Source organism: Piliocolobus tephrosceles, chromosome 13 (assembly GCF_002776525.5).
Source record: "Piliocolobus tephrosceles isolate RC106 chromosome 13, ASM277652v3, whole genome shotgun sequence".
In the NCBI taxonomy this organism is placed as follows: Eukaryota; Metazoa; Chordata; class Mammalia; order Primates; family Cercopithecidae; genus Piliocolobus; species Piliocolobus tephrosceles.
The window spans coordinates 16,910,783-16,938,048 of record NC_045446.1 but is presented as its reverse complement, the minus strand read 5'-3'; the positions used below and the strand labels follow the sequence as shown (position 1 = coordinate 16,938,048).

Here is a 27,266-nt window from a genome sequence, read left to right as displayed (position 1 = left end):
GGGCTGGAGTGCAGTGGCCGGATCTCAGCTCACTGCAAGCTCCGCCTCCCGGGTTTACGCCATTCTCCTGCCTCAGCCTCCCGAGTAGCTGGGACTACAGGCGCCTGCCTCGTCGCCCGGCTAGTTTTTTGTATTTTCTATTAGAGACGGGGTTTCACCGTGTTAGCCAGGATGGTCTCGATCTCCTGACCTCATGATCCACCCGTCTCGGCCTCCCAAAGTGCTGGGATTACAGGCTTGAGCCACCGCGCCCGGCATCCCTATGCTTTTTAAGAGAAGCAGTTGTATGTTTGAAGACCTGTCTGGGTGATGCTGGCTCAACAAGTAGGAGTTGACGTGACTGAGTACTGTACTCATGTGAGGACTGGGTATGGGGGCCCAAGCTCCCAGCACTTGAGACAAACAGATTTTTTGAATAAGGTCCCCTCGTTGAGAAAATAAGATGTACATTTCAATTTCTTTTCTTTTCTTTTCTTTTTTTTTGAGATGGAGTCTTGCTCTGTCACCCAGGCTGGAGTGCAGTGCCGTGACCTCGCTCACTGCAACCTCTGCCTCCTGGGTTCAAGCGATTCTCCTGCCTCAGCCTCCCGAGTAGCTGGGATTACAGGCATCCGCCACCAGGCCCGGCTAACTTTTGTATTTTTAGTAAAGCTGGGGTTTCACCATGTTGGGCAGGCTGGTCTTGAACTCCTGACCTCAAGTGATCTGCCCGCCTTGGCCTCCCAAAGTGCTGGGATTACAGGTGTGAGCTACGGTGCCAGTCTGAAAATGGTTAATTTTATGTTATGTGAATATAACCTCAATAGAATTTTTAAAAATAAATTTTTAAGAAGGGCGATTTATTATACCTTGTCTTTCTTTCCTTTTTTTGTCTTTTCAGGTGGTGGCATTTTGGGAGCTGGTGGTGGTGGTGGAGGAGGAGGAGGAGGTGGTGGTGGTTCTATAATGGCAGTGGTAGGCACAGCACCTCGGGCCTGAACTGGCTGCAATGAAGGAGCAGTCACTCCAATTGGGACGGAACATTCTGCATAACTCATAATTGCAGGTGCTGCCGCTAGTCCAAGGTAATTTGACTGCAGGCTCATTCCTCTGGCCTGATGACCCATTCCTGCTGCTGGATGGCTAACTGGTATTGTCTGATGTCCAATTCCTGTTGCCTGGTTTCCAATCCCTGCTGACTGGTGACCTAACACAGAAAACATAAAATTATACTACAAAAAGGACATCATGACAAGAACAGATGCAATGAAAAGTGGGGATTAGATCACACAGAAAATGATTCCAGTATATTTTTTTCTAAAAAACATAGCCATATTTGCTAGTAGCAAAATATATTAATTTTGAATACCTTGGCATTAAACTACCTAAACATCAAAATCACCAATGTACATAAATATACAAAAGACAATCTGAAAGGATATGTGCTGAACGTTTTTTGTGTTTTTGAGACAGAGTTTTGCTCTGTCACCCAGACTGGATGACAGCAGTCTGATCACAGCTCACTGCAGCCTCAACCTCCAGGGCTCAAGTGATCCTCCCATCTCAGTCTCCTGAGTAGCTGGGACTACAGGTGCGGACTATCACGCCTGGCTAATTTTTGTCTTTTTTGTAGACAGGCTTTTGCCATGTTGCCCAGGCTGGTCCCCACTCCTGAGCTCAAGCAATCCACCTGCCTCAGCCCCCTGAAGTGCTGGGATTATAGGTGTGAGCCACTATGCACGACCATCTAAACTGTTAAAAAACTGTGAGGTTTTTTTTTTGTTTTTGTTTTAAGTAAGTAAAATAAATGCATACTGACAGTCTTTGCAATCAAGAGTCTTTAACATTTCTTTAGTTTTTATGGCATCTAATGCTGAAAAGAAAAGAAACAATACATTGAGGAAAAACCACGCTCTAATCACAATTACCTGTAGCTATAGCTGACTGGCTATACAGAACTGGAGAACTGCCAATGGTAGCTGACCTCTGAACCACTGCAGTACTAATTTCTGTAGCTTTCCTCTTTATTCCTTTAGTGGAAGAAGAACTAGAGATGGTGGAATCAACTGAACTCTGAAACACAAACATTTGTAATCAGTGGCTGAAGGTCATGGTTAGGCATAGCCTGCTCCCACCTCCTTTTCTGAGACAGGCTCTCATTCTGTTGCACGAGCTGCAGAGGTGAGATCGTGACTCACTGCAGCCTCCTGGGCTTAAGCAATCCTCCTGCCTCGACCTCCCAAAGTGCTAGGATTATAGGCGTGAGCCACTGTGCCCGGCCTTTAAACATATGCTTCTAAAATACAACACGGTGTCAATCATGCTGCAGTCCTCAAAATCATTCAGAATGCCAAAGGGCATTACTTACCTGGCTAGTTACAACTGTGGTTTGTGCTGAAGGTTTCAAAGGGGTATCCTCCTCTGTTCCTGGGGCAGGGGGCTCCTCACTTCCCTCATCCTCCATCTCTACCTCCTGGATCTCACCATCTTCCACAGGAGGAGGTGGTGGAGGAGGGGGTGGAGGTGATTCTGGAGGTGGAGGTGGGGGTGGTGGCATTTCCAAGGGTAATGGAGGTTGAAGCACAGGAACATTTGACTGAAGGAGGGTCCAGAATGGAGTAAGTGGCATGAGTGATGAAGAAGAAACTTGACCAGAAAAGGATTCTTTGCAAAGAGAACCTATGAAAACAGGTAAGAGTCAGGGAAAAAGCAAGACAAAAACTCCCTGGCTTATATCCATAGAAATGTTCAACTGGTCAGTAAGACAAACATTTATAGGAACCTAGCACAGTGTACAAAACAGTAAAGAATCTGGTGTCAAACAGCAGGGAGTGGCTCTTTCCTTGAAAAAAATTTGGCCCACAGGCATCTATTCTATACTGACGTCGCTAAAATATTCAACAACTCAGTTCAAAAATGACTTCCACGGAAAGATAAATTTATGAACTTCATAGCACCTTCCCCATCTGTGTTATACTTGTCCTTTGGGTCTATATTTATGGATGAGTAGAAGAAGAAGATTACATCAACTCAATGAGAAATGCAGTCATCTGAATCTGTAGTTTGAAGTTTTTTATTTCAAACACTCAAAAGCTTCAACATACACAAATGAAAGTAGTAGTCTGGAGTCTATTTCAAAAGTGAAGGAGTGAGTGAATAATGTGCACCTGCAATAATTATTCCACATACTTTATTTTTTACTGAGCTAGACAAAGTGAGTGAAGACGACCCAGAATATTCATTCAAAATACTCAGGAAAACCCTACCCATTGTGTTTAATTTGGGTTACTGAATTTTAAAAATCCATTTGCAAGGTGCTACTGTCAACTATATCATTCCTTCACACCTTTGCATATATTACATTCATTTGTGAAATCACAGAGACACAAGTTAGGGACGGCAATTTTTACTTTCGTGATGATAAAAGAGAAATTTAGGAAGATAAATCTTCAAAGTATATAACTCAGATTTTTTAAAACTGCAGAGGTTTTGAAATTGCTGTTGCTGAAGTCTACATTACAAAATTGCAGCTGAAAAGTTGCAGGATCAGCTTTCCTCAAACTTTGTAAAAGCCATCATTGATTACTGTCTTTTCTCTGCTGGGAAAACCTTTAAAGATGAGAGAAAATAGGATATACTTACTTGCAGCCTTCCCCAGCCCTCTTTATCGTCAATAGGGAAGTTTCACAATATATGGGACTATTAGATATATATCCCAGGAATGTTGAAGGGGATTTTCTCCCTAAAATCATAGAATTTAGGAGTAGAAGAGACATGAGAAATCATCTATTTCAACCTCCTCAGTTAAAGGTAATGAAACCCAGGCAGGAACTAACTTGCCCAAGATCATATCAATGTTAGTGGCCAGACCAGAGCTAGAACTCAAGTCTGATTCCTCATCTGATACTTCCTGTTTTACTAAGATGTCCTGGTGAAATACCAGGAATCCAAGAGCTTTAGACATCTCAGTCAAAAAAAAATCTCACTTCACCTGGAGTAGATACCCAGAAGAAGTCACCTGTTAAATTTCACGGTCAAAAGTGGTAGATTAAATAAGGCTCAATTATGAAAGACTCTAGGGCAAGAAGGTCATTTACACTGCTTTGCTCAAAATACACACTGGCACTCAACAAGGTAAAACAAACAAAGCAACCATTTGGGTCTTGCTCTGTTGCCCAGGCTGGAGTGTAGGTGGTGCGATCATGCTCATTCTAACCTCAAACGCTTTGCTTAAGCGATCTTCCTACCTCAGCCTCCCGAGTTGCTAGAACTACAGGTGTGCATCACCACACCTGGCTAATTTTAAATTTTTTTTTAGAGACAGTCTCACTGTGTTGCCCAAGCTGGTCACAAATAGAGTAGTTTTACTTTTTACGGAACAGACAGACAATACATTCTGTAAAAGACTTTAAAAACATCATTCCCACGTCTCCTTAATTATTTTAAGACTGCTGCTTACTGCTACTTTTGGAAAAGGACATTGAAAAACATTCACCAGGAACATTAAGGCAGTTTTCTGGCTAAATGACCTCAAATGACTCATTAAACTTTTGTATTTGGCCATATTTAATTATTAATTTATGCATTAACTTTTAGACAAAGTATGGCCAAGCAGTCTACCTTATATAATAGTACACAAGGACTACATCAGAACTAAGTTAATAAACATTGAGGATTAACTTAATTATTAAGGATTAAACTTCCTTCTATTAAACTAATCACAACATATAGTAGGTAAATATAAGTTAAGATTTTCTCTATTTTCTTTCTCTTTTTTTAAAGGCTAGTCAAATGAAGCAGCGGGAATGGAGAAGAAACAAAGTCTGTAACGTTGTGATCAATTAGTTGCAAACACCACTGCACTCGGACCAGTGAGATTTTCAAATATTGGTGGATATCTAGAAGCATAATGCAATACCAACATGTTTATGATGGTGACATACTGCTATGCAGAGGAACTCAGGGAAACACAGAGTCAGTTCAAGGTTAATAATGTGGTTTATGACCTCCAACAAAGCTAATTAGAATTAACTAAACTCTGTGTAAATATGAGATTAAACTAGACTTGATAAATTTAGCCACAAACAAGGAGTATTTTTAGAATATGTGAATCCGATGCTTTTTTTTTTTTTTTTTTTTAATGACAAGAGTCTCACTCTGTGGCCCACGCCGGAGTGCAGTGGCGCAATCTTCGCTCACCGCAACCTCTACCTCCCAGGTTCAAGCGATTCTCCTGCCTCAGCCTCCCGAGTAGCTGAGATTACAGGCCCATACCACCACACTCGACTAATTTTTGTATTTTTAGTAAGAGAGGGAGTTTCGCCATGTTGGCCAGGCTGGTCTCAAACTCCTGACCTCAAGTGATCCGTGTGCCTTGGCCTCCCAAAGTTCTGTGATTACAGATCTGAGCCACCGAACCCGGCCTCTGCTTTTGTATTTCATAAGCATTTCAAATTCTCATGTACAATGTGTCTCCCTCAAACTTTGTTATGAGATCTGCACATTACCCGTCTCACATGAAAATAAATAATAAAAATACTTGAATCTCCAAACTAAGTTTATTCAAAACATAAAAGCTGTGTCATAGTAATGACAATTATCTCCTTTACCTTAGGAAGACCATCAGAAAATTCTAGTTTGAATACACACGGAAGTCGTATTACAATGATGCTTCTCCTTGCTTTTAAATTTAACCTAGTTGATATTTTTGCTGTTTAAGAGAATATTTAAGTCTGAAGCCCAAGCAGAGATTAAAATGGTATACACAGCTTTTTTTTTTTTTTTTGAGACGGACTCTTACTCTTGTTGCCCAGGTTGGAGTGCAATGGTACAATATTGGCCCACCACAACCTCCACCGCCTGGGTTCAAGCAATTCTCCTGCCTCAGCCTCCCGAGTAGCTAGGATTACAGGCATGCCACCACACCCGGCTAATTTTGTATTTTTAGTAGAGATGGGGTTTCTACATGTTGGTCAAGCTGGTCTTAAACTCCCGACCTCAGGTGATCCTCCTGCCTCAGCCTCCCAAAATGCTGGGATTACAAGCATGAGCCACTGTGCTTGGCCTAAGCAGCTTTTATTACATGCTAAAAGATTTAAAAGCTACAAGCTTAAAACTGAGTATGTTATGAGCATACAAATTCTTAATTTTTTTTTCTTTTAAAGACAGAGTCTCACTCTGTTGCCTGGGCTGGAGTGCAGTGGTGCAGTCTCAGTTCACTGTAATCTCTGCCTCCTGGGTTCAAGTGATTCTCCTGCATCAGCCTCCCGAGTAGCTGGGATTACAGGCACCTGCCACCACACCTGGCTAATTTTTGTATTTTTAGTAGAGACAGGGGTCACCATGTTGGCTGGTCTCAAACTCCTGACCTCAAGTGATCCGTGCACATTGGCTTCCCAAAGTGCTGGGATTACAGCCGTGAGCCACTGTGCCTGACCAAAATTAATTTTTTAAAGCTCCCATTTTTCCTTTTTCTTTTTCAGACAGGATCTCACTTTGTTGTTCAAGCTAGAGTGCAATGGTGTGAATATAGCTCACTGCAGCTTCAACCTACCAGGCTCAAGTGATCCTTCCCACCTCAGCCTTCCAAGTAGCTAGGACCACATACTCGTGCCACCAAGCTAGGCTAATATTTTGCAAAGATGGGGTCTTGCCATGTTGCCCAGGGTGGTTTTGAATTCCTGAGCTCAAGTGATCCTCCTGCCTCAAACTCCCAAAGTGCTGGAATTACAGGCATGAGTCACTGCACCTAAGAACCTTGTTTCTCTAGGCATTTTTTTTTCTTTTTAGATAAGAGTTGTGCTCTGTCACCCAGGCTGGAGTGCAATGGCGTGATCTTGGCTCACTGCAACCTTCACCTCACAGGTTCAAGCGATTCTCGTGCCTCAGCCTCCCGAGTAGCTGGGATTACAGGCGCCTGCCACCACGCCCAGCTAATTTTTGTACTTTTAGTAGAGACAGGGTTTCAACATGTTGCCCAGGCTGGTCTTGAACTCCTGACCTCAGGTGATCCACCTGCCTGAGCCTCCCAAAGTACTGGGATTACAGGCATGAGCCACTGCACCCAGCCTAGGCATCTTTATTTCTATGTATAGAAAGCCTTCCTTAATTTTCCCCCAAAGAGAAATTATTGTTTAGTATTTTGAATGAAGAGTTCAGTTTAGCAATTTAAAGCAAGAAATTATACAAATTGTTCCACAGAGATTAAAAAGAAAAAGCAGCTAAACTTCACCTAAGTGACATAAGCCCAATATAATAGATACGTTGGATATCTTGAACCCAACTCATCTTTAGAACCCACTCCATCTTTAAAATCATAATGTTAAATTCAAACACTGAAACAATAAATAATGATTAAAAATGACTTAGAAAAATAAATTGAACGTTGAAACTTCCTTGGCTTCTCACAGTGTAATTTTGCACTCCTTCCCTGACATTATTTTTGAGACAGGGTCTTGCTCTTTGTCGCTCAGGCTGGAGTGCAGTGGTTCAATTATGGCTCACTACAGCCTCTAAATCCTGGGCTCGAGCAATCTTCCCACCTCAACCTCCCAAATAGCTGGCACTACAGGTGTGGGCCACTAATTATGCCTGGCTAACTTTTAAAACAATTTTCTGAAGAGACAGGGTATTGCTGTGTTTTGTTTTTTCTCTTCTTTAAAAGACAGCTGGTTTTAACCACCACTGAGTTGATTAAGAGCTGTCTTTATTAGGCTTAGAACTGTTAATTATTGCTCTTAAATCTCACAGACCTTAGTGTAAGATTTGGATTTTACTTAGATCAAGTTTATCCTGCAATTCTAGGGGTTCTCAATAAAGAGAGGCTTAAGAATATAATCTGTTTTACCAGTGGCTTTTTCCTACACTACAACTAGTTCTGTTTTAATTAAATAGGAATGCTCAAGAGCCTCCTTTTACCAGACAGTATCAACTATATGTGTCATAAAAGGAGAAAACAGCTTAATACTAATCTCAAGTGTTCACAGAACATTCAGAAATGGTGACAGTGGCATTTTCAACTGTGGAACACAGAAGGGACATTGACAGTGGTCAGGAGTGGAGTCACCTATCCAGAACCACGATCAAGACTCTTCAGTTCATTAACTACTAGAAATCAAATGAAAAGAACCAATATATTATTAGACATGTCTATCACTGCTACCAAAAGAGAGGAAAAATATTCAAAAGAAAATCTCTTCATGTAAAAGGGAAGTAAAATGCCCTGTAAGTAGAAAAAATGCACATCTAAAATGTGAAGTAGAATAAAATCGGCCTTTTGCTATGTTCTGAAATTATCACTGCAGTTGTACGTGACCTGCTGACGATTCCTAGGCTATTTAAGAAGTTAACAAAATCATCTGGCACACAACCAGTTTCATTTGGTACATTACTGGTGCTTTTCTACTATGATCAGGGAGCCAGTAGAGTACAAGCATCAACTTGGATAAGTATCAGACAAAAGAATTCAACTCCTAACTCTGTTATTGACAAATTTCACTTTTTCAAATTTTCAAAGATCTACTACTTTAGAAACGACTCATAGACTCTTGCCTTCATATGCCATCAGTTTAACAAATAGCTATCAATTCCTATGATTAAAAGGTAGAAGTCTCTTTACACATTGGAAAATTTTTAAAAACTAAAAACAAAAAAGGTGGTTAATTGTAAAGTCTTGAGTATGCTTCATTATTCACTTACATTTGTCATTCCAGGAAAGAGATTGAAAGGGGGAAAAATTGCTTCTTTAATAATGTGACAGTCAAGTTGAGGCTCTTCTGAAGAGCTATCAGATCCTTAAAGGAACTGAGGAGCATGAAAGCCTATCTTTTAAAAAACTAAATTCTTCTAAGAGTACCTTAAAAATGGAATGATCCGTCCTATTGCCAATTGTTTTAGACCAGAGAAGATTGCTGGTGATTTTTAATGATCAACTATTTTGCTTCTCTGAAACAAGCACTAATGGCATTTCTTCATATCATTTTGATTTGTACCAACCACCCTTTTTGTAAGATTAGCGGAGGTGAGAAATGAGACTACAATATGAACAGACTAGGTGTTGTATAGAAATGTAGAACAAATCTCAGCATGCCACATATATTGATAGTTTATCTAGTTCTTTAGCACTAATTAGCATTCCTATTTTTGGAGACCCACAGTTTAGTCAGTGGCATGATAGAATGGTTATAAAACAATCTTTTAAAATCAAAATCTATTGGCTTATCTTTTCATTTTGGGGCATAGTTTTATACATGATAACAATAGTATGCTGATTTCCAACCATAATAACTCATGCATTCCTTGTTTTAGTTCACATCATTATTCTCAATCAGAAGCTTATATTATTATGACATAAAATCTGTTCTTTTAATGATGTAAATTAGTAAGATTTTTCTTCTAAAGTCATTTCTGCGCAATTAGTACAAGGTAAATTGTCCCACCTGTGGAAGTTTCAGAGGATTCTGTAGAATTTGAATCAGTGCCAGTTTTGTCTTTCAAGGTCTGTTTGGCAAGAGTCTCATCTCTACTTTCTTGAGCTTGGCTTTCTTCTTCTTCCTCTTCACCATCTGGAAACTCCCACTGAGACTCGCCCGACTGTTCGTTTACATAGAAATACCGTCTATGATCCCTAAATTACAAGAAAGAAAACACATGTTTTAAAACCCATTCTCCTACAAAGACACTTCCATTTGGTCCTGTCCCAGGACAGCAGTCTGCTCTCACAGGGACGAACCTCTTAATGGACTGCTATTCACAAAGGCAACAAAGAGCTTTGACAACTGAGAATGGAGAACCAAGGATAATTCAAAGCTATTTGCAGTGCCAGCAACTCTGTGAATACAGCCCTGAACCCTCTCACTCCAACAGATGAGACTTAGAAAACATTTTTCTCTTTTTTTGTTATTTGCCAATGCATAACAGGGTTTCAAGTTTCATTAATGAAGGGACTCAATCGCCTAGAACACTAATTTCCCTTCCAAAGAAGAGAACAACGAAGTTTGTGAAAGGTGACTCTTCCCCTCTTGGACCGTGGAATTCACATTTCATATTCTTGATATCAAACACAGTGAAAGCTAAAGAGAGGGAGAGGATCTGGGAGCTGAAAAATAAAAGAGCAAAGATTTCAAATAACGAAAAAAAAATCAAGAAAAGCCAAATATAAAAAGAAATGTTTTCATCTGACCTGCTGGCAGAAGATAGTAATCTTGTTCTTCATTCACATCTTCAGCCACGAAGTTTTCCTTAACTTCACCGAGGTTAATCAGGAGTAGTTGCTTCCAGAGGTCCTGTAAAGCGCACAGAGCTCTCGCATGCGCTTAACCCCCAAGCCCGCCCTACTCCGTGCAACACTCTGGAGAGTAAAAACCAGCTTTGTCCATATCTTGGGAAAAAATCCGTTACATGGTACACTTTAAACACTGCTTTTGTTTCTCCAATGTGTGGCTGGCCAAACTTTGTGCTTGCGGTGCTTTGCCTGCCCAGCACCGCTAACTGCAGCTGCTCTCAGTCTCCAGACAGGCTGTCATGTCGTCAGATGGTGGTGATCACAAATCATGTCTGAGATGTCAAAGGTGAAAGGTGAAAAGGGGAGAAGAGTGCGTACCTGTCCCAGTGGCAGGACCAGCCTTTAGGAGTGGCGTTTATTTCATACTGTTTTAGTTGTTCTGCTGCATCCTGAAGTTTTCGTTTAAGGTAGTTTCCATTAAGAGCCCCTTCCCGCCAGTCTGCAATTCGAGTCTAGAATAAACAGACAAATAAGTTAAAGACTTAATTGTATGTCAGGAGACACAGGCAAAGGGGATATAAGCCTTCTGCTCCAAGACTATATCCCTATGCTCTGGCAGGAGAGTAGACTGGAGAGGAAAATAAACCCCATCTTCATCTCATAAAATAATCTTAAGGCCAGGCGCGGTGGCTCATGCCTGTAATCCCAGCACTTTGGGAGGCCAAGGCAGGTGGATCACCTGAGGTCAGGAGTTCAAGACCAGCCTGGCCAACATGGTGAGACCCTGTCTCTACTGAAAATACCAAAATTAACTGGGCGTGGTGGCAGGCACCTGTAATCCCAGCTACACGGGAGGCTGAGGCAGGAGAATCACTGGAACCTGGGAGGCGGAGGTTGCAATGAGCCAAGATTCAAGATTGTGCCATTGCACTCCAGTCTGGTGACCTCCACCTCCTGGGTTCAAGCCCTTCTCCTGCCTCAGCCTCCTGAGTAGCTGGGATTACAGGCATGTGCCACCAAGCCCGGCTGATTTTGTATTTTTAGTAGAGGTGGAGTTTCACCATGTTGGTCAGGTTGATATTGAACTCCTGCCCTAGGTGATACACCTGCCTCGGCCTCCCAAAGTGCTGGGATTACAGGTGTGAGCCACTGTGCCTGGCCAAGGGTTCAGTTCTTAAGGAAATTAGTCAGCTTCCTACAGGAGCTCCTTACCTAATCCTGCCCTGCCCTTTTGTAAAGTATGTAAGATACAAATAGGATTCAACTTTCTTTTTAAAAAGACTTATAATGCTTTAACACTTACAAAGTACTTTCAACATTACATGGCCTCATCTGACCATCAGAATTTAATTTTAATTTGTGAGAAAGAAATCTATTTACTGTGCTTTGGTTAATACAGCTTTATTTCTTGGACTGTTGGCTCAAATATGCTTCAAGGCTAAAAATTTAAATTTAGGCTTAAAATGTAAGCAAGACAGAGTTGTAACACATACAGCATTTCATTCACTTACTGTTTACACCAAAAAAAACTTACCTCAGTCTGTAAGAGCAGCACATGAAAGTTGGAGATGGATTGTCTGTTAATGCCTAGAAATTCAAATTTACTTGTCAGGGTATTTGCCAGTTCTCCAATCTGAAACTACAATGCAGAAAAGAAGAAAAGTAAAATTAGAATCTGTAACATTTTCTGTATTACGTACAATCCTTCATTTATTCTTATAGACATCAGAAATATGGGTCTGCCTATAAACAGCCTTCCCTCAACAGCTGTATTTAGTTGTCCAGAATATAAAATTCTAATTTATAGTAACATAATACACATAACAAAGTGACAAATAATGACAGGAATCAAATACCATATTTACATAATCAATGCATTTTAAAAATTATTTAAAACAATTATTTTGTTTCAGACAAAGGTCTCGCTATTGCCCAGGGTGCTCCTGAACTCCTGGTCTCAAGTCAGCCTCCTGCCTCAGTCTCCAAAAGTGCTGAGATTACAGATGTGAGCCACTGTGCCCAGCCCATCATGATGCATTCTAATACAACATGGAATTCAATAGTTGCAAATGGATCCCAATCTTGAAAAGCTAAACTCAAAGAGTAGAATTAGAATGGTGGTTGCCAGGGGCTGGAGACAGGGGGATATGGGGAAATGTTGGTCAAAGAATATAAACTTTCAGTTATAAAATACATTTTGGGACCGGGTGTGGTGGCTCACACTTGTAATCCTGGCACTTTGGGAGGCTGAGGCAGGTAGATCACAAGGTCAAGAGATAGAGACCATTCTCGCCAACATGGTAAAACCCCATCTCTACTAAAAATACAAAAATGAGGTGGATATGGTGGCACACACCTGTAATCCCAGCTACTTAGAAGGCTGAGGCAGGAGAATCACTTGAACCCGGGAGGTGGAGGTTGCAGTGAGCCAAGACTGTGCCACTGCAATTCAGCCTGGTGACAGAGCCAGACTCTGCCTCAAAAATAAAATAAAATAAATTTGGAAATCTAAAGCACAGCACGGTGACTACAGTTAACGATACCTGAAATTTGTTAAGAGTATAGATCTTATGTGTTATCCCCACATACACACACAAGACAACTCTCCAAGGTAAGGTGATACGTAAGTTAATTTACCTTGTTTGTGATAATCATATCATAATATACATATATAACAAATCATGACATAGTACATGTAAGATATATGTATAGTCAATTATAGCTCAACACAGCTGGAAAAAACAGATCCTGAATGATATAAATACCAATATTGTCAAATTGCCATTTATCCATTAATTGCCTATATTAGCCACCTGCTGAAGCCTGAAACAAAATTATCCCAGTCCCTTCTACTTGGTTGTTCCCTAACTAGTAATTGGATACTCTTGCAAGTCAAAATAACAAGTTAAGTGGTTTTTCAAACAGACCACCCTTAAATAGCCAATACTTATTTGGTCCAACTCTCCCATGAGATTAGGTTAGAAATGCAATTCAAACTAAATTTGCCTTTGTGTAAAGACAAGTATTTCACACCGGAATTAAATCTGTGACTTTTCTCCCAAACTAGAGAAGCCTATAAGCTACTGCTTCTCAAACAGAGGCTTAATTTGAAGAAAGCAATTAAGCAGTTAGCATGTTAGATAATTTCTCAGTATCAAGTCAGCCTTATAATTAATTATTTCAGGCTTAAATATGATCTTTTCATCTAACCAAGTAAACAATTTAGGTTTGGAAACATTACTATTACTTTTACTACTTGTTAACAGAAAGCAGTTTAATAATAACTGACATTTAAAAAAAAAATTGGGCCGGGCGCGGTGGCTCACACCTGTAATCCCAGCACTTTGGGAGGCCAAAGTGGGTGGATCACAAGGTCAAGATTTCAAGACCAGCCTGGCCAACATGGTGAAATGCCGTCTCTACTAAAAATACAAAAACTTGCCAGGTGTGGTGGCGTAATCTCAGCTACTTGGGAGGCTGAGGCAGAAGAACTGCTTGAACCTGGGAGGCAGAGGATGCAATGAGCCAAGATTGGGCCACTGTACTCCAGCCTGGGTGGCAGAGCAAGACTCCGTCTTGAGGGGGAAAAAAAAGAAAAAAAAAAAAATGGTGGGTCGGGCGCAGTGGCTCACGCCTGTAATTCCAGTACTTTGGCAGGCCAATGTTGGCGGATCACGGAGCCAGGAGTTCGAGACCAGCCTGGCCAACATGGTGAAACCCCGTCTCTACTAAAAATACAAAAATTAGCTGGGAGTGGTGGTGCATGCCTGTAATCCCAGCTACTGGGGAGGCTGAGGCAGGAGAATAGCTTGAACCCAGGAGGTAGAGGTTGCAGTGAGCCGAGATTGTGCCACTGCACTCCACCCTGGGTGACAGAGCAAGACTCCATCTCGAAATAATGATAATAATAATAATAATAAAAATGTGTCAAGTTGCATTAAGTAATACACATACTTTCAAATCCTGTTCTTCTTCTACTTTTGGTGTTGTTTGTACTTTTATTTTCTCTGGAGATTCTTCTACTTCCACCTCTTTATCTGAATTCTCATCTGTTTTTTCTGAATTTTCAGCACCAATTGCTGTAAAAGAAAACATGTAAAATTAAACCAAAGTACCAATACTTACAGAGCACTGTATACATCTTCCAACATAGCAGATATCTGCAAAAGATTATTAGTTCTTTCTCTCTTCCCTGTTTTACCTACTTGTTAAAACTTCAAACTTGTCAGCCTACTGTCTTTATAACCCAAAAACAATTCAGGGCCGGGCGCAGTGGCTCACGCCTGTAATCCCACCACTTTGGCATTTGGAGGTGGGCAGATTACAAGGTCAGGAGATCGAGACCATCCTGGCTAACACAGTTGAACCCCGTCTCTACTAAAAACACAAAAAATTAGCTGGATGTGGTGGCACGCGCCTGTAGAATTGCTAGAACCTGAGAGGCGGACGTTGAAGTGAGCCGAGATTGTGCCACTGCACTCCAGCCTGGGCGACAGAATAAGACTCCATCTCAAAAAATAACTAACTAAAATAAAAATCCTTCATAATCAACTTTCTTAAAATGCATCTATAAGTAAAATTTACTTTAGTCTATCAAATTACCCTGAAGTTTCTGCTTTCCCCTTCTCCTTAACACCTTTTCTAATCTTCTCTTCCAGAATACCACTGCTTCAATTACTTACAATAGCTAGACAGCAAACCTGGGATATGTAAGAATTCTTTAACAAGTTGCAGGGGAAAGTGCTTAAAAGAGCAACATTATCAGCATTATAATTTCTTTTGGAGACAGAGTCTCATTCTGTTGCCCAGGCTGGAGTGCAGCGGCATAATCTCAGCTCACCGCAGACGACCCCCTAGGCTCAATGGATCCTCCCACCTCAGCTTCCCAAGTAGCTGGGACTACAGGCAGGTGCCACCATGTCCAGCCAGTTTTTGTATTTTTAGTAGAGATGGGGTTTCCCCATGTTGCCCAGGCTGGTCCCAAACTCCTGGTCTTACGCAATCCGCCTGCCTCAGCCTCCCAATGTGCTAGGATTATAGGCGTGAGCCACTGCATCCAGGCTGCATCATTATTATTAGTATTTTTTTGAGATGGAGTTTTGCTCTTGTTGCCCAGGCTGGAGTACAGTGGCGTGATCTCAGCTCACTGCAACCTCTACCTCCCAGGTTCAAGTGATTCTCCAGACTCAGCCTCCCAAGTAACTGGGATTACAGGCATGCACCACCAAGCCTGGCTAATTTTGTATTTTTAGTAGAGATAGAATTTCACCATGTTAATCAGGCTAGTCTCGAACTCCTGACCGGTGATCCGCCCAGCTAGGTCTCTCAAAGTAGTGGCATTACAGGCATTAGCCACCACGCCCGACCTGCATCATTCTCAAACCATCTGGTAATTTCCTTCCTAAACTGGTGAAGACCTACAGACATCTATATTGAACCCACCTATTTAGTTGGTGCTGATGTCTATTGGTAATGGGAATCTCCAAAAGAGAAGAGGTCTACCAAATTAAACAGAGAACACAATATGAACTCTTTTATCTTTGCTTCGTAACACCTGCATACTCAAACTAATTCACACAGTCTAAATGACTGCCAGATAGGCCAGCTGCGGTAGCTCACGCCTGTAATCCCAACACTTTGGGAGGCTGAGGCGGGTGGATCACAAGGTCAGGAGATCAAGACCATCCTGGTTAACACAGTGAAACCCCGTCTCTACCAAAAACACAAAAAATTAGCTGGGCATGGTGGTGGGCACCTGTAGCCCAAGCGACTCGGGAGGCTAAAGCAGGAGAATGGCATGAGCCCAGGAGGCGGAGCTTGCAGTGAGCCGAGATCGTGTCACTGTACTCCATCCTGGGCGACAGAGCAAGACTCTGTCTCAAAAAATAAAAATAAATAAATAAATAAAATAAACGACTGCCAGTTAAAAAAGCCAAAAATGACCAGGCACGGTGCCTCATGCCTGTAATCCCAGCACTTTGGGAGGCCAAGGCAGGTGGATCACCTGAGGTCAGTTCAAGACCAGCTTGGCCAACATGGTGAAACTCTGTCTCTACTAAAAATACAAGAAATTAGCTGGGCGTGGTGCTGGGCACCTGTAACACCCCAGCTACTCAGGAGGCCAAGGCAGGAGAACTGCTTGAACCTGGGAGGTGGAGGCTGCAGTGAGCGGAGATTACACCACTGCAGTCCAGCCTGGGCAATAAGAGCAAAACTCCGTCTAGAAAGTAACAATAAAAAAAGCCAAAAATACCTCAAATGTGAGAGCTGTGACTTTGGTTAATCCTTCATCTTCAGGATTAGAAGTAAAAATGTGACTTTAAATGGCTTTTAATATTCTAAACGTTTTTTTTTTTTTGAGATGGAATCTTTGTTGCCCAGGCTGGAGAACAGTGGAGCTATCTCGGCTCACTGCAACCTCAACATCCTGGGTTCACGCAATTCTCCTGCCTCAGCCTTCCAAGTAGCTGGGGCTTCAGGCTTTTGCCACCACACCCAGCTATTTTTTTTTTTTTTTAGTAGAGACAGGGTTTTGCCATGTTGGCTGGGCTGGTCTCAAACTCCTGGCCTTAAGTGATCTGTCCACCTCAGCCTCCCAAGCTGCTGGGATTACAGCTGTGAGGCACAGCACCTGGCTTTGTTTTTTTGAGGTATGGTCTTACTCTGTCGCCCAGGTGGGAGTGTACTGGTGTGATCACAGTTCATTGCAGTCTTGACCTCCTCCAGTCTCGTTTTTTGTTTTTCAGCAGAGACAAAGTCTTGCTATGTTGCCCAGTTTGGTCTCGAACTCCTGGACTCAAGTAATCCTCCTGCCTCAGCCTCCCAAAATGCTGGGATTAAAGGTATGAGCCATTGCATCCAGCCTAAAACTTTTTAAGTCCTTAACCTTATAATATAATAGCCTGGCTCTCCTTTTACCTGATTAATATTCCTTCTTTATTATCAAATTATCTGAAACAAAATCTTCCCACTAATTCCATTTATTTATTTATTTATTTATTGAGACGGAGTCTCGCTCTGTTGCCCAGGCTGGAGTGCAGTGGCACAATCTCGGTTCACTGCAAGCTCCACCTCCCGGGTTCACGCCATTCTCCTGCCTCAGCCTCTCGAGTGGCTGGGACTACAGGCACCTGCCACCACGCCAGGCTAACTTTTTTGTATTTTTAGTAGAGACAGGGTTTCACTGTGTTAGCCAGGATGGTCTCTATCTCCTGACCTCGTGATCCACCTGCCTTTGCCTCCCAAAGTGCTGGGATTACAGGTGTAAGCCACCGCGCCTGGCCCCATTTATTAATTTTTTTTTTTTTTTTGAGACGAAGTCTCGCTCTGTCGCCCAGGCTGGAGTGCAGTGGCTGGATCTCAGCTCACTGCAAGCTCCGCCTCCCGGGTTTACGCCATTCTCCTGCCTCAGCCTCCAGAGTAGCTGGGACTACAGGCGCCTGCCACGTCACCCGGCTAGTTTTTTTGTATTTTTAGTAGAGACGGGGTTTCACAGTGTTAGCCAGGATGGTCTCGATCTCCTGACCTCGTGATCCGCCCGTCTCGGCCTCCCAAAGTGCTGGGATTACAGGCTTGAGCCACCGCGCCCGGCCGCATTTATTAATTTTTAATGCCATTGTGTATTAGAAGTCTTCTATCTGGTGGCAGGTCCAAGAATTTAACAATTTTAAGGATGGCTAGAGTTAAAGACGAGAATGTTTTGGAGGGCAAGTACACAGGCTGTATTAAATTAGAATGCACATATCCCTTTGACCTAGCAATTTACCACTAGGAATCTTTACTGTTGTGAACTAAAATGTACATAAAATACATTCACCGGGATGTTACCACAATATTATTTATTGTAAAACAGCATAACAAATGCATATAATATAAAGAATAAAATCAACTCAGTGAGGTGGCACAAGCCTATAATTCCAGTACTTTGGGAGGGTGAGGGAGGAGCATCACTTGGGCCCATGAATTCAAAGCTGCATTATGATTATGTCAACTATATTCGGCCTGAGTGACAGAGTAAAATCCTGTCTCTTTTTTTTTTTTGAGATGGGAGTTTTGCTCTTGTTGCCCAGGCTGGAGTGCAATGGCACGATCTCAGTTCACCATCACCTCCGCCTCCTGGGTTCAAGCGATTCTCCTGCCTCAGCCTCCCGAGTAGCTGGGACTACAGGCATGCACTACCACACCCGGCTAGTTTTGTATTTTGTTTGTTTGTTTGTTTAGTAGAGACAGGGTTTCTCCAGGTTGGTCAGGCTGGTCTCAAACTCCCAACCCCTGGTAATCCGCCCACCTCAGTCTCCCAAAGTGCTTGGATTATAGGCCTGAGCCACGCCAAAATCCTGTCTCTCTCTTTTTTTTTTTTTGAGGCGGAGTCTCGCTCTGTCGCCCGGACTGAAGTGCAGTGGCCGGATCTCAGCTCACTGCAAGCTCCGCCTCCCGGGTTTACACCATTCTCCTGCCTCAGCCTCCCGAGTAGCTGGGACTACAGGAGCCCGCCACCTCGCCCGGCTAGTTTTTTTTGTATTTTTAGTAGAGGCGGGGTTTCACCGTGTTAGCCAGGATGGTCTTGATCTCCTGACCTCGTGATCCGCCCGTCTCGGCCTCCCAAAGTGCTGGGATTACAGGCTTGAGCCACCGCGCCCGGCCAAAATCCTGTCTCTTAAAAGAAACAAAAATTCAAGTAAATAGGTCAAGCATGGTGTCTCACGCCTGTAATCCCAGCACCTTGGGAGCCAGAGACAGGTGGATCACCTGAGGTCAGGAGTTCAAGATCAGCCTGGCCAACACGGTGAAACCCCGTCTCTACTAAAAATACAAAAATTAGCTGGGCATGGTGGCGCGCGCCTGTAATCCCAGCTACTTGGGAGGCTGAGATAGGAGAACTGCTTACACCCAGGAGGTGGAGGTTGCAGTGAGCCATGACTGTGACACTGCAGTCCAGCCTGGGTGACAGAGTGAGATCCCGTCTAAAAAAAAAAACGTATAACATGGCTTATTAAAATATCAAAATATTAATATGTTAACATTGAGTCTTCCCAGGCTTCTGCCATCACAGCCACACCAGACATGACCTCTACCCTCATGGTGTCAGTCATTATATTCCTTTAGCTTCTTCATGGACAGATCTTTAAGCACAATATACATATATATTTATATATATATTTTTTCATGAGACAGAGTCTCACTCTGTCGCCTAGGCTGAAGTGCAGTGGCACAAACTCGGCTCCCTGCAACTTCCGCCTCCTGGGTTCAGGTGATTCTCCTGTGTCAGTCTCCCAAGTAGCTGTGATTACAGGCGAGCACCACCAGGTCCAGATAATTTTGTATTGTTAGTAGAGATAGGGTTTCACCATGTTGGCCTCAAAATCCTGACCTCAAGTGATTTGCTTGCCTTGGCCTCCCAAAGTGCTGGGATTACAGGTGTGAACCAGCCAAAGCACAATATTTTTGCTTATTTCTGCATTTATATACATAGAATATTAACATATGTATTCTTCCATGGCTTTTTTGTTCAACGTAACTGTTTTTCATTCCTTTTTTTTTTTTTGAGACAGAGTCTCGCTCTATCGCCCAGGCTGGAGTGCAGTGGCCGGATCTCAGCTCACTGTAAGCTCCGCCTCCCGGGTTTACGCCATTCTCCTGCCTCAGCCTCCCAAGTAGCTGGGACTACAGGCGCCCGCCACCTCGCCCGGCTAGTTTTTTTTTTTTTTTGTCTTTTTTAGTAGAGACGGGGTTTCACAGTGTTAGCCAGGATGGTCTCAATCTCCTGACCTCGTGATCCACTCGTCTCGGCCTCCCAAAGTGCTGGGATTACAGGCTTGAGCCACCGCGCCCGGCCCATTCCTTTTTTTTGAGACAGAGTCTTGCTCTATCACCCAGGCTGGAGTGCCGTGGCGCAGTCTCGGCTCACTACAAGCTCTGCCTCCTGGGTTCAAGCCATTCTCCTGCCTCAGCCTCCTGAGTAGCTGGACTACAGGCACCTGCCACCACACCCGGCTAATTTTCTGTACTTTTAGTAGAGACGGGATTTCACTGTGTTAGCCAGGATGGTCTCGATCTCCTGACCTTATGATCTGCCTGCCTCGGCCTCCCAAAGTGTTAAGATTACAGGTGTGAGCCACCGCGCCCAGCCACTATTTTTCTTTTCTTTTTTTTGAGATGGAGTCTCATTCTATTGCCCAGGCTGGAGTGTGGTGGCGCCATCTCGGTTCACCACAACCTCCGCCTCCCCAGTTCAAGCGATTCTCCTACCTCAGTCTCCCAAGTAGCTGGGATTACAGGCATGTGCCACCACGCTCAGCCTATTTTGTAGTTTTGGTAGAGACAGAGTCTCACCATGTCTCACCAAATTGGCCAGGCTGGTCTTGAACTCCTGACCTCAGGTGCTCCACCTACCATGGCCTCCCAAAGTGCTGGGATTACAGGCGTGAGTCACCACAAGCCAGTCTTTTTTTTGTTTTTCTTTTGAGGCAGGGTCTTGCTCTGTCACCCAGGATGGAGTATAGTGGTGTAACCATAGCTCACTGCAGCCTTGAACTCCTGGGTTCAAGCTATCTTCCTCCCTCAACATCATGAGTACTGGGATTATATGCGTGTGCCATCACACTGGCTAATTTTTTTTTTTTTTTGAGACGGAGTCTTGCTCTGTCGCCCAGGCTAGAGTGCAGTGGCCGGATCTCAGCTCACTGCAAGCTCCGCCGCCCGGGTTCACACCATTCTCCTGCCTCAGCCTCCCGAGTACCTGGGACTACAGGCGCCAGCCACCTCGCCCAGCTAGCTTTTTGTATTTTTTAGTAGAGACAGGGTTTCACCGTGTTAGCCAGGATGGTCTCGACCTCCCAAAGTGCTGGGATTATAAGCTTGAGCCACCGCGCCCGGCCACACTGGCTAATTTTTAAAAAACATTTTAGAGATGGTGTCTTGCTATATTGTCCAGGCTGGTCTTGACTACTGGCCTCAAATGATCTTCCTGCTTTGCCCTCTGAAAATATTATTGTTTCTATGATTAAGCCACATTGATGCATATAACTACGGTATGTTCCTTTTGCTGCTTAGTAGTCCTTTCTAAGAATATACCACAGGGCTGGGCACGGTGTCTCACGCCTACAATCCCAGCACTTTGGGAGGCCAAGGAGGGTGGATCACAAAGTCAGGAGTTCCAGAAGAGTCTGGACAAGATGGTGAAACCCCATCTCTCCTAAAAATACAAAAATCAGCCAGGCGTGTGTAATCCCAGCTACTTGGGAGGCTGAGGCCGGAGAATCGCTTGAACTTGGAGGGTGGAGGCTGCAGTGAGCTGAGATCATGCCACTGCACTCCAGTCTGGGCGACAGAGTAAGACTTCGTCTCAAAAAAAATACAAAAACTTAAAAAAAATAAAGAATGCACCACAATTTATCTATGATACCTCTGATGGACATCTGAGTGCCCTATAGGGGTTTTTTTCATAGTACAAATGCAACAATTTTTTTTTTAGTGAAACATGGACACAATTTAAATGTCCATCAACAGTGGGCAGAGTTAAATACACATATCTACACCACTCAGTTTTAACCAATGAACAACAATTTTTTTTTTTTTTTTTGAGACAGAGTCTTGCTCTGTTGCCCAGGCTGGAGTGCAGTGGCACGATCTCGGCTCACTGCAAGCTCCACCTCCCGGGTTTATGCCATTCTCCTGCCTCAGCCTCCCGAGTAGCTGGGACTACAGGTGCCCACCACCTCGCCCAGCTAGTTTTTTGTATTTTTTTTAGTAGAGACGGGGTTTCACCGTGTTCGCCAGGATGGTCTCGATCTCCTGACCTCGTGATCCGTCCGTCTGGGCCTCCCAAAGTGCTGGGATTACAGGCTTGAGCCACCACGCCCGGCCTGAATGACAATTTTTAAGGCACATTGTTAAGTGAAAACTGTATGTTGCCTAACAATCTATATGCTCTCATATATGGTAAAATTTACATATATACACATAAACACACTCATGCATACCTAACTGTAAACGTGCATAAAGAACATTGTCTGGAAGGATATATGTATATAAAGGACAGAGAAAATAGCCCGGTGCAGTGGCTCACACCTGTAATCCTATTGCTCTGGGAGGCCAAGGTGGGCAGATCACCTGAAGTCAGAAGTTTAAGACCAGCCTGGCCAGCATGGTGAAACCCCATCTCTACTAACAACACAAAAACTAGCTGGGCATGGTAGTATGCGCCTGTAATCCCAGCTACTTGAGAGGCTGAGGCAGAGAATTGCTTGACCTCGGGAGGTGGAGGTTGCAGTAAGCAAGAGATTGTACCACTGCACTCTGGGCTGGGGGACAGAGCAAGACTCGTCTCCAAAAAAAAAAAAAGAACCAAAGGGGTAGGGAGCGAGAATAATGAAAAGATAAAGAGGATTTACAGATTTTTCCTTTATGTTCTTCCGCACTGCCAACTGAAAAGAAAAAATTCAGGCTAGGGGTGGTGGCTCATGCCTGTAATCCCGGTACCTTGGGAGACCAAGGTGGGCAGGTCACCTGAGGTCAAGAGTTCGAGACCAGCCTTGCCAACAAGGTGAAACCCCATCTCTACTGAAAAATACAAAAATTAGCCGGGCATGGTGGCGGGCGCCTGTAATCCCAGCTACTCAGGAGGCTGAGGCAGCAGAATCACTTGAACCCAGGAGGCAGAGGTTGCAGTGAGCCAGGACTGCACCATTGCACTCCAGCCTGGGGAACAAGAGTGAAACTCTGTCTCAAAAAATATAAATAAATAAATAAAAAAATTCAAACAAGGATGTCTGCCTTTATTCATCACCTGTTTTGTTTTGTTTTTGTTTTTTTTTGGTTCTTTGTTCCTTTTTAAAAAAAAAAAAAAAAAAGAAAAGAAACAAACAGGGGTCTTGCTATGTTGCCCAGCTAGCCTGAGACTCCTAGGATCCAGGGATCCTTCTGCCTCAGCTTCCTGTGACACAGCACTGGGCTGTTTTTGAACCATGATCCATAAAAGTATTTTCTTCTAGGTATACTCAACTAAGGTTTGAGGTCCTTATCTTACTGCTAACTTTCCACTACAGAATTAGGGCCACAGCTGAAAGCGGTGGCTCACGCCTGTAATCTCAGCACTTTGGGAGGTGGGTAAATCAACTGAGATCAGGAGCTTGAGACCAGCCTGGCCAACATGACGAAACTCCGTCTCTACTAAAAATACAAAAAATAGCCAGGCGTGGTGGCAGGCACCTATAATCCCAGCTACTCAGGAGGCTGAGGTAAGAGAATTGCTTGAATCTGGGAGGCAGAGGTTGCAGTGAGCCAAGATCACGCCTTTGTATTCCAGCCTGGGCGACAGAGTGAGACCTCTGTCTCAAAAAGGAAAAAAAAAAAAAAAAGAATGAATTAGGGTCAAATGGAGATTAAAATATTAGGTTTATCCACAGATTTCTGAAAATAGATTAAAAAATGCAGCAGGATCTCTTCCACCTTATCATGAATGAAGGGTAAGGTCCTCATTACCCTGAATGAAGACAACTTGGGTCCTCACAACATAATCAAACTCTCTACTCACCCACACAGAGGCTGGGCAATGTAGACAAAGAGAGAAGAAATGGGACTGGGCTCTGAATACACCACCACCCAGTGGATGTCAGCCTCTCAGGCTCTCACTCCTCTACTAGAAAATAGATCTGGAAAAGGTAGAGAAGTGGATAGAAGCTTCCTTCCCAGCACTTCTCCCAAAGAGTAAAAGTACAATCTCCTGTTTTGCTGAAGAAGAAACAAAAAAAGGAAGAGTTTCCTTCCCTCCACATCTTTCAACTCTAAAGTTTAATGTGAAGCACAAATTACCAGTTTCTCCATTTTCTGGAGTATCTCGTCCAGTTTTACTAGAACTCCTGCTGGTAGATTCTGGACTGGTAGCTCGAACAAACATCTTCCATTTTCCTCTTTTAGACATAAGCCTACGCATTCCATCTTGAGATGCTGGCTGGCTGATATCAGAACGTGGACTAGACCCTGACACACTACCATCTCCTTCCTCCAAGGCTCGCAACTCTGCCTACAAAGAACATGACAATTAAGTTAGTTAACTGCTTATTAATATGTCTAATCAGAATAATAGCCATGACGATATTGCTGAAATTTAAATCCTTTGAGAACAGAAAGCATTTTTTTTGGAGATAGGATCTCCCTGTTGCCCAGGTTGGAGTGCAGTGGCACGATCATGGCTCACTGCAGCTTCAACCTCCTGTGCTCAAGCAATCCTCCCACCTTACCCTTCCAAGTAGCTGGGACTACAGGCACATGTCATTACATGTGTGTTTTTTTTTTTTTCCTAATAAGAGATGGTATCTGGATACGTTGCTCACATTGGTCTCAACTTCTGGGCTCAAGTGATCTCCTGCTCAGCCTCCCAAAGTCCTGGGATTATAGGCATGAGCCACTGCACTGGGCCTACTCACTCTATTATTATTTTTTAATTTTGCCAATTTTTTTGTGGGTACATAGTAAGTGTATATATTTATGAGATACATGAGATGTTTTGACACAGTTATGTCATGTGAAATAAGCACATCATGGAGAATGGGAAAACCATCCCCTCAAGCATTTATCCTTTGAATAACAAATAATCCAACTCCATTCTTTAAAGTAATTTTAAAATATACAGTTATTATTGACTACAGTCAACCTACTGTGCTATCAAATAGTAGGTCTTATTCATTCTTTCTATTTTTTTCTGGTACCCATTTATATAAGTCTGAGCAATGTCAAGACTCTTTATTGATTATCGACTACCTATTGCAGGAAGTCAGGGACCCCGAACGGAGGGACCGGCTGGAGCCTTGGCAGAGGAACATAAATTGTGAAGATTTCATTTTAATATGGACATTTATCAGTTCCCAAATAATACTTTTATAATTTCTTATGCCTGTCTTAATCTCTTAATCCTGTTATATTCTTAAATTGAGGACATACGTCGCCTCAGGACCACTGTGATAACTGTGTTAACTGTACACATTGATTATAAAACATGTGTGTTTGAACAATATGAAATCAGTGCACCTTGAAAAAGAACAGAGTAACAGTGATTTTTAGGGAACAAGGGAAGAATCATAAGGTCTGACTGCCTGCGGGGTCAGGCAAAAAGAGCCATATTTTTCTTCTTGCAGAGAGCCTATAAACAGATGTGCGAGTAGGGAAGATATTGCAAAATTCTTTTCCTAGCAAGGAATATTTACACTGGGGGAGGAATGCATTCCTGGGGGGAGGTCTATAAACTGCCGCTCTGAGAATGTCTGTCCTATGCGGTTGAGATAAGGACTGAGATACAGCCTGGTCTCCTGCAGTACCCTCAGGCTTATTAGGGTGGGGAAAAACCCAGCCCTGGTAAATTTGTGGTCAGACAGGTTCTCTGCTCTCCAAATGTGTTTTCTGTTAACATGTTTATCAAGACAATACATGCACCGCTGAACATAGACCCTTATCAGTAGGTCTCCTTTTTGCCCTCGAAGCATGTGATCTACTCCCTGTTCTTATACCTCCTCCCCTTTTGAAACCCTTAATAAAAAACTTGCTGGTTTGAGGCTCAGGTGGGCATCACGGTCCTACTGATATGTGATGTCACCCCCAGCGACCCAGCTGTAAAATTCCTCTCTTTGTACTCTTTCTCTTTATTTCTCAGAAAGCTGACACTTAAGGAAAATAGAAAGAACCTATGTTGAAATATTGGGGGCGAGTTCCCCCGATAACTACCAAAAGCATCATCAAGGACCAAAAAACCTACAACTCTGTAGTTTAAAGTTTTTGCTGCATAACTTTCAACATACCTAGATGATGGGATAAGAAAAACAAAATCCCAATAATGGTTCTAAGTCAAGCACAATGATCCCTGTAGAGTAGTACTGAGGAAAAAACAAACTACAAGTAACTTTCAAAAGCTTACCTTTTTCCTTTCCAAAACTAGCTCCAGTTCAAGGGTATCTTGTTCCTCTTCTTCCTCGCTTTCTCCAGATTGGACAACACTGCAAAGATCCTCCTGAGAAGGGTCTTCTATATTGTCCAACAAAATTTCCTGCGGCTTTACTATTGTTGTTGCTTCTTCTACTGTTGTACTTGTTTCTTTTACTTCTGAAACTGGCTCTTCTTTACAAATTACTTTTCTTCTCCATCTCTCTTCTTCTTCTTTTATTCCCTCAGGCAATAAAGGAGCAAGTAGCGATGCTGCCACCCCTTTCTTCTCCTCCTCACTATTTGAGAGAGCCTGAATTCCTTCATTTACTTCCTATAGAGAACAAAATAATTTAGTTTCATGTAATTCTGAAACAAATCTCACCTGCACACACATTCAATTGTTCATATTAACTGTTTTCAGTAGCTGAATACCCAAGGTAAAAACCACTTTTTTTTTTTTTTTTTTTTGAGATGGAGTCTTGCACTGTCACCTGGGCTGAAGTGCAGTGGCACACTCTTGGCTCACTGTAACCTCCGCCTGCTGGGTTCAAGCTATTCTCCTGCCTTAGCCTCCCGAGTAGCTGGGATTACAGGCGCTCGTCACCACGCCCAGCTAATTTTTTGTATTTTTAGTAGAGACGGCGTTTCACCATGTTGGCCAGGCCAGTCTTGAACTAATGACCTTGTGGTTCACCCACCTCAGCCTCCCAAAGTGCTGGGATTGCAGGCGTGAGCCACCACGCCCAGCCAAAACCACTTACTGCCAACAGGTGAGTATATATTTATACCATTACATTATTACTTTAGACAGCCATTGATTGAATTAGAGCCTAGTTCTAGGTAGGATTCAAATATATCCTCCCTGCTATTCTCTGGATGTCAAAAGGCAGACTAGTAGTAAGCAGAGGTAGATTTAAGATCAGTATCCTGTCAGCTCATAACATGACTGGGTAAATCTTTTTTGTTTTTTTTTTGAGACAGAGTCTCGCTCTGTTGCCCAGGCTGGAGTGCAGTGGTGCGATCTCGGCTCACTGCAAGCTCCACCTCCCGGGTTTACGCCATTCTCCCGCCTCAGCCTCCCAAGCAGCTGGGACTACAGGCACCCGCCACCTCGCCCGGCTAGTTTTTTGTATTTTTTAGTAGAGACGGG

The 27,266-nt window shown here is 43.1% G+C and overlaps 1 protein-coding gene and 1 pseudogene across 2 annotated transcripts in view; one reads left to right on the top strand and one right to left on the bottom strand.

Annotated features, from left to right (window-relative positions):
* The window catches only part of FNBP4 (formin binding protein 4), a 53,436-nt gene that overhangs the window by 5,129 nt on the left and 21,041 nt on the right, over positions 1 to 27,266 (bottom strand). For both annotated transcript variants that reach the window (XM_026454104.2, XM_026454105.2), the window contains exons 7-15: positions 26,109 to 26,447; positions 24,014 to 24,224; positions 14,156 to 14,280; positions 11,736 to 11,840; positions 10,580 to 10,713; positions 9,417 to 9,604; positions 2,348 to 2,658; positions 1,908 to 2,052; positions 849 to 1,186 (exon numbers count right to left, since the gene is read on the bottom strand). In XM_026454104.2, coding sequence (XP_026309889.1) covers positions 849 to 1,186; positions 1,908 to 2,052; positions 2,348 to 2,658; positions 9,417 to 9,604; positions 10,580 to 10,713; positions 11,736 to 11,840; positions 14,156 to 14,280; positions 24,014 to 24,224; positions 26,109 to 26,447 — 1,896 coding nt within the window. The remainder of the gene's footprint in view (positions 1 to 848; positions 1,187 to 1,907; positions 2,053 to 2,347; positions 2,659 to 9,416; positions 9,605 to 10,579; positions 10,714 to 11,735; positions 11,841 to 14,155; positions 14,281 to 24,013; positions 24,225 to 26,108; positions 26,448 to 27,266) is intronic.
* LOC111544999 lies at positions 5,405 to 5,496 on the top strand (annotated as a pseudogene).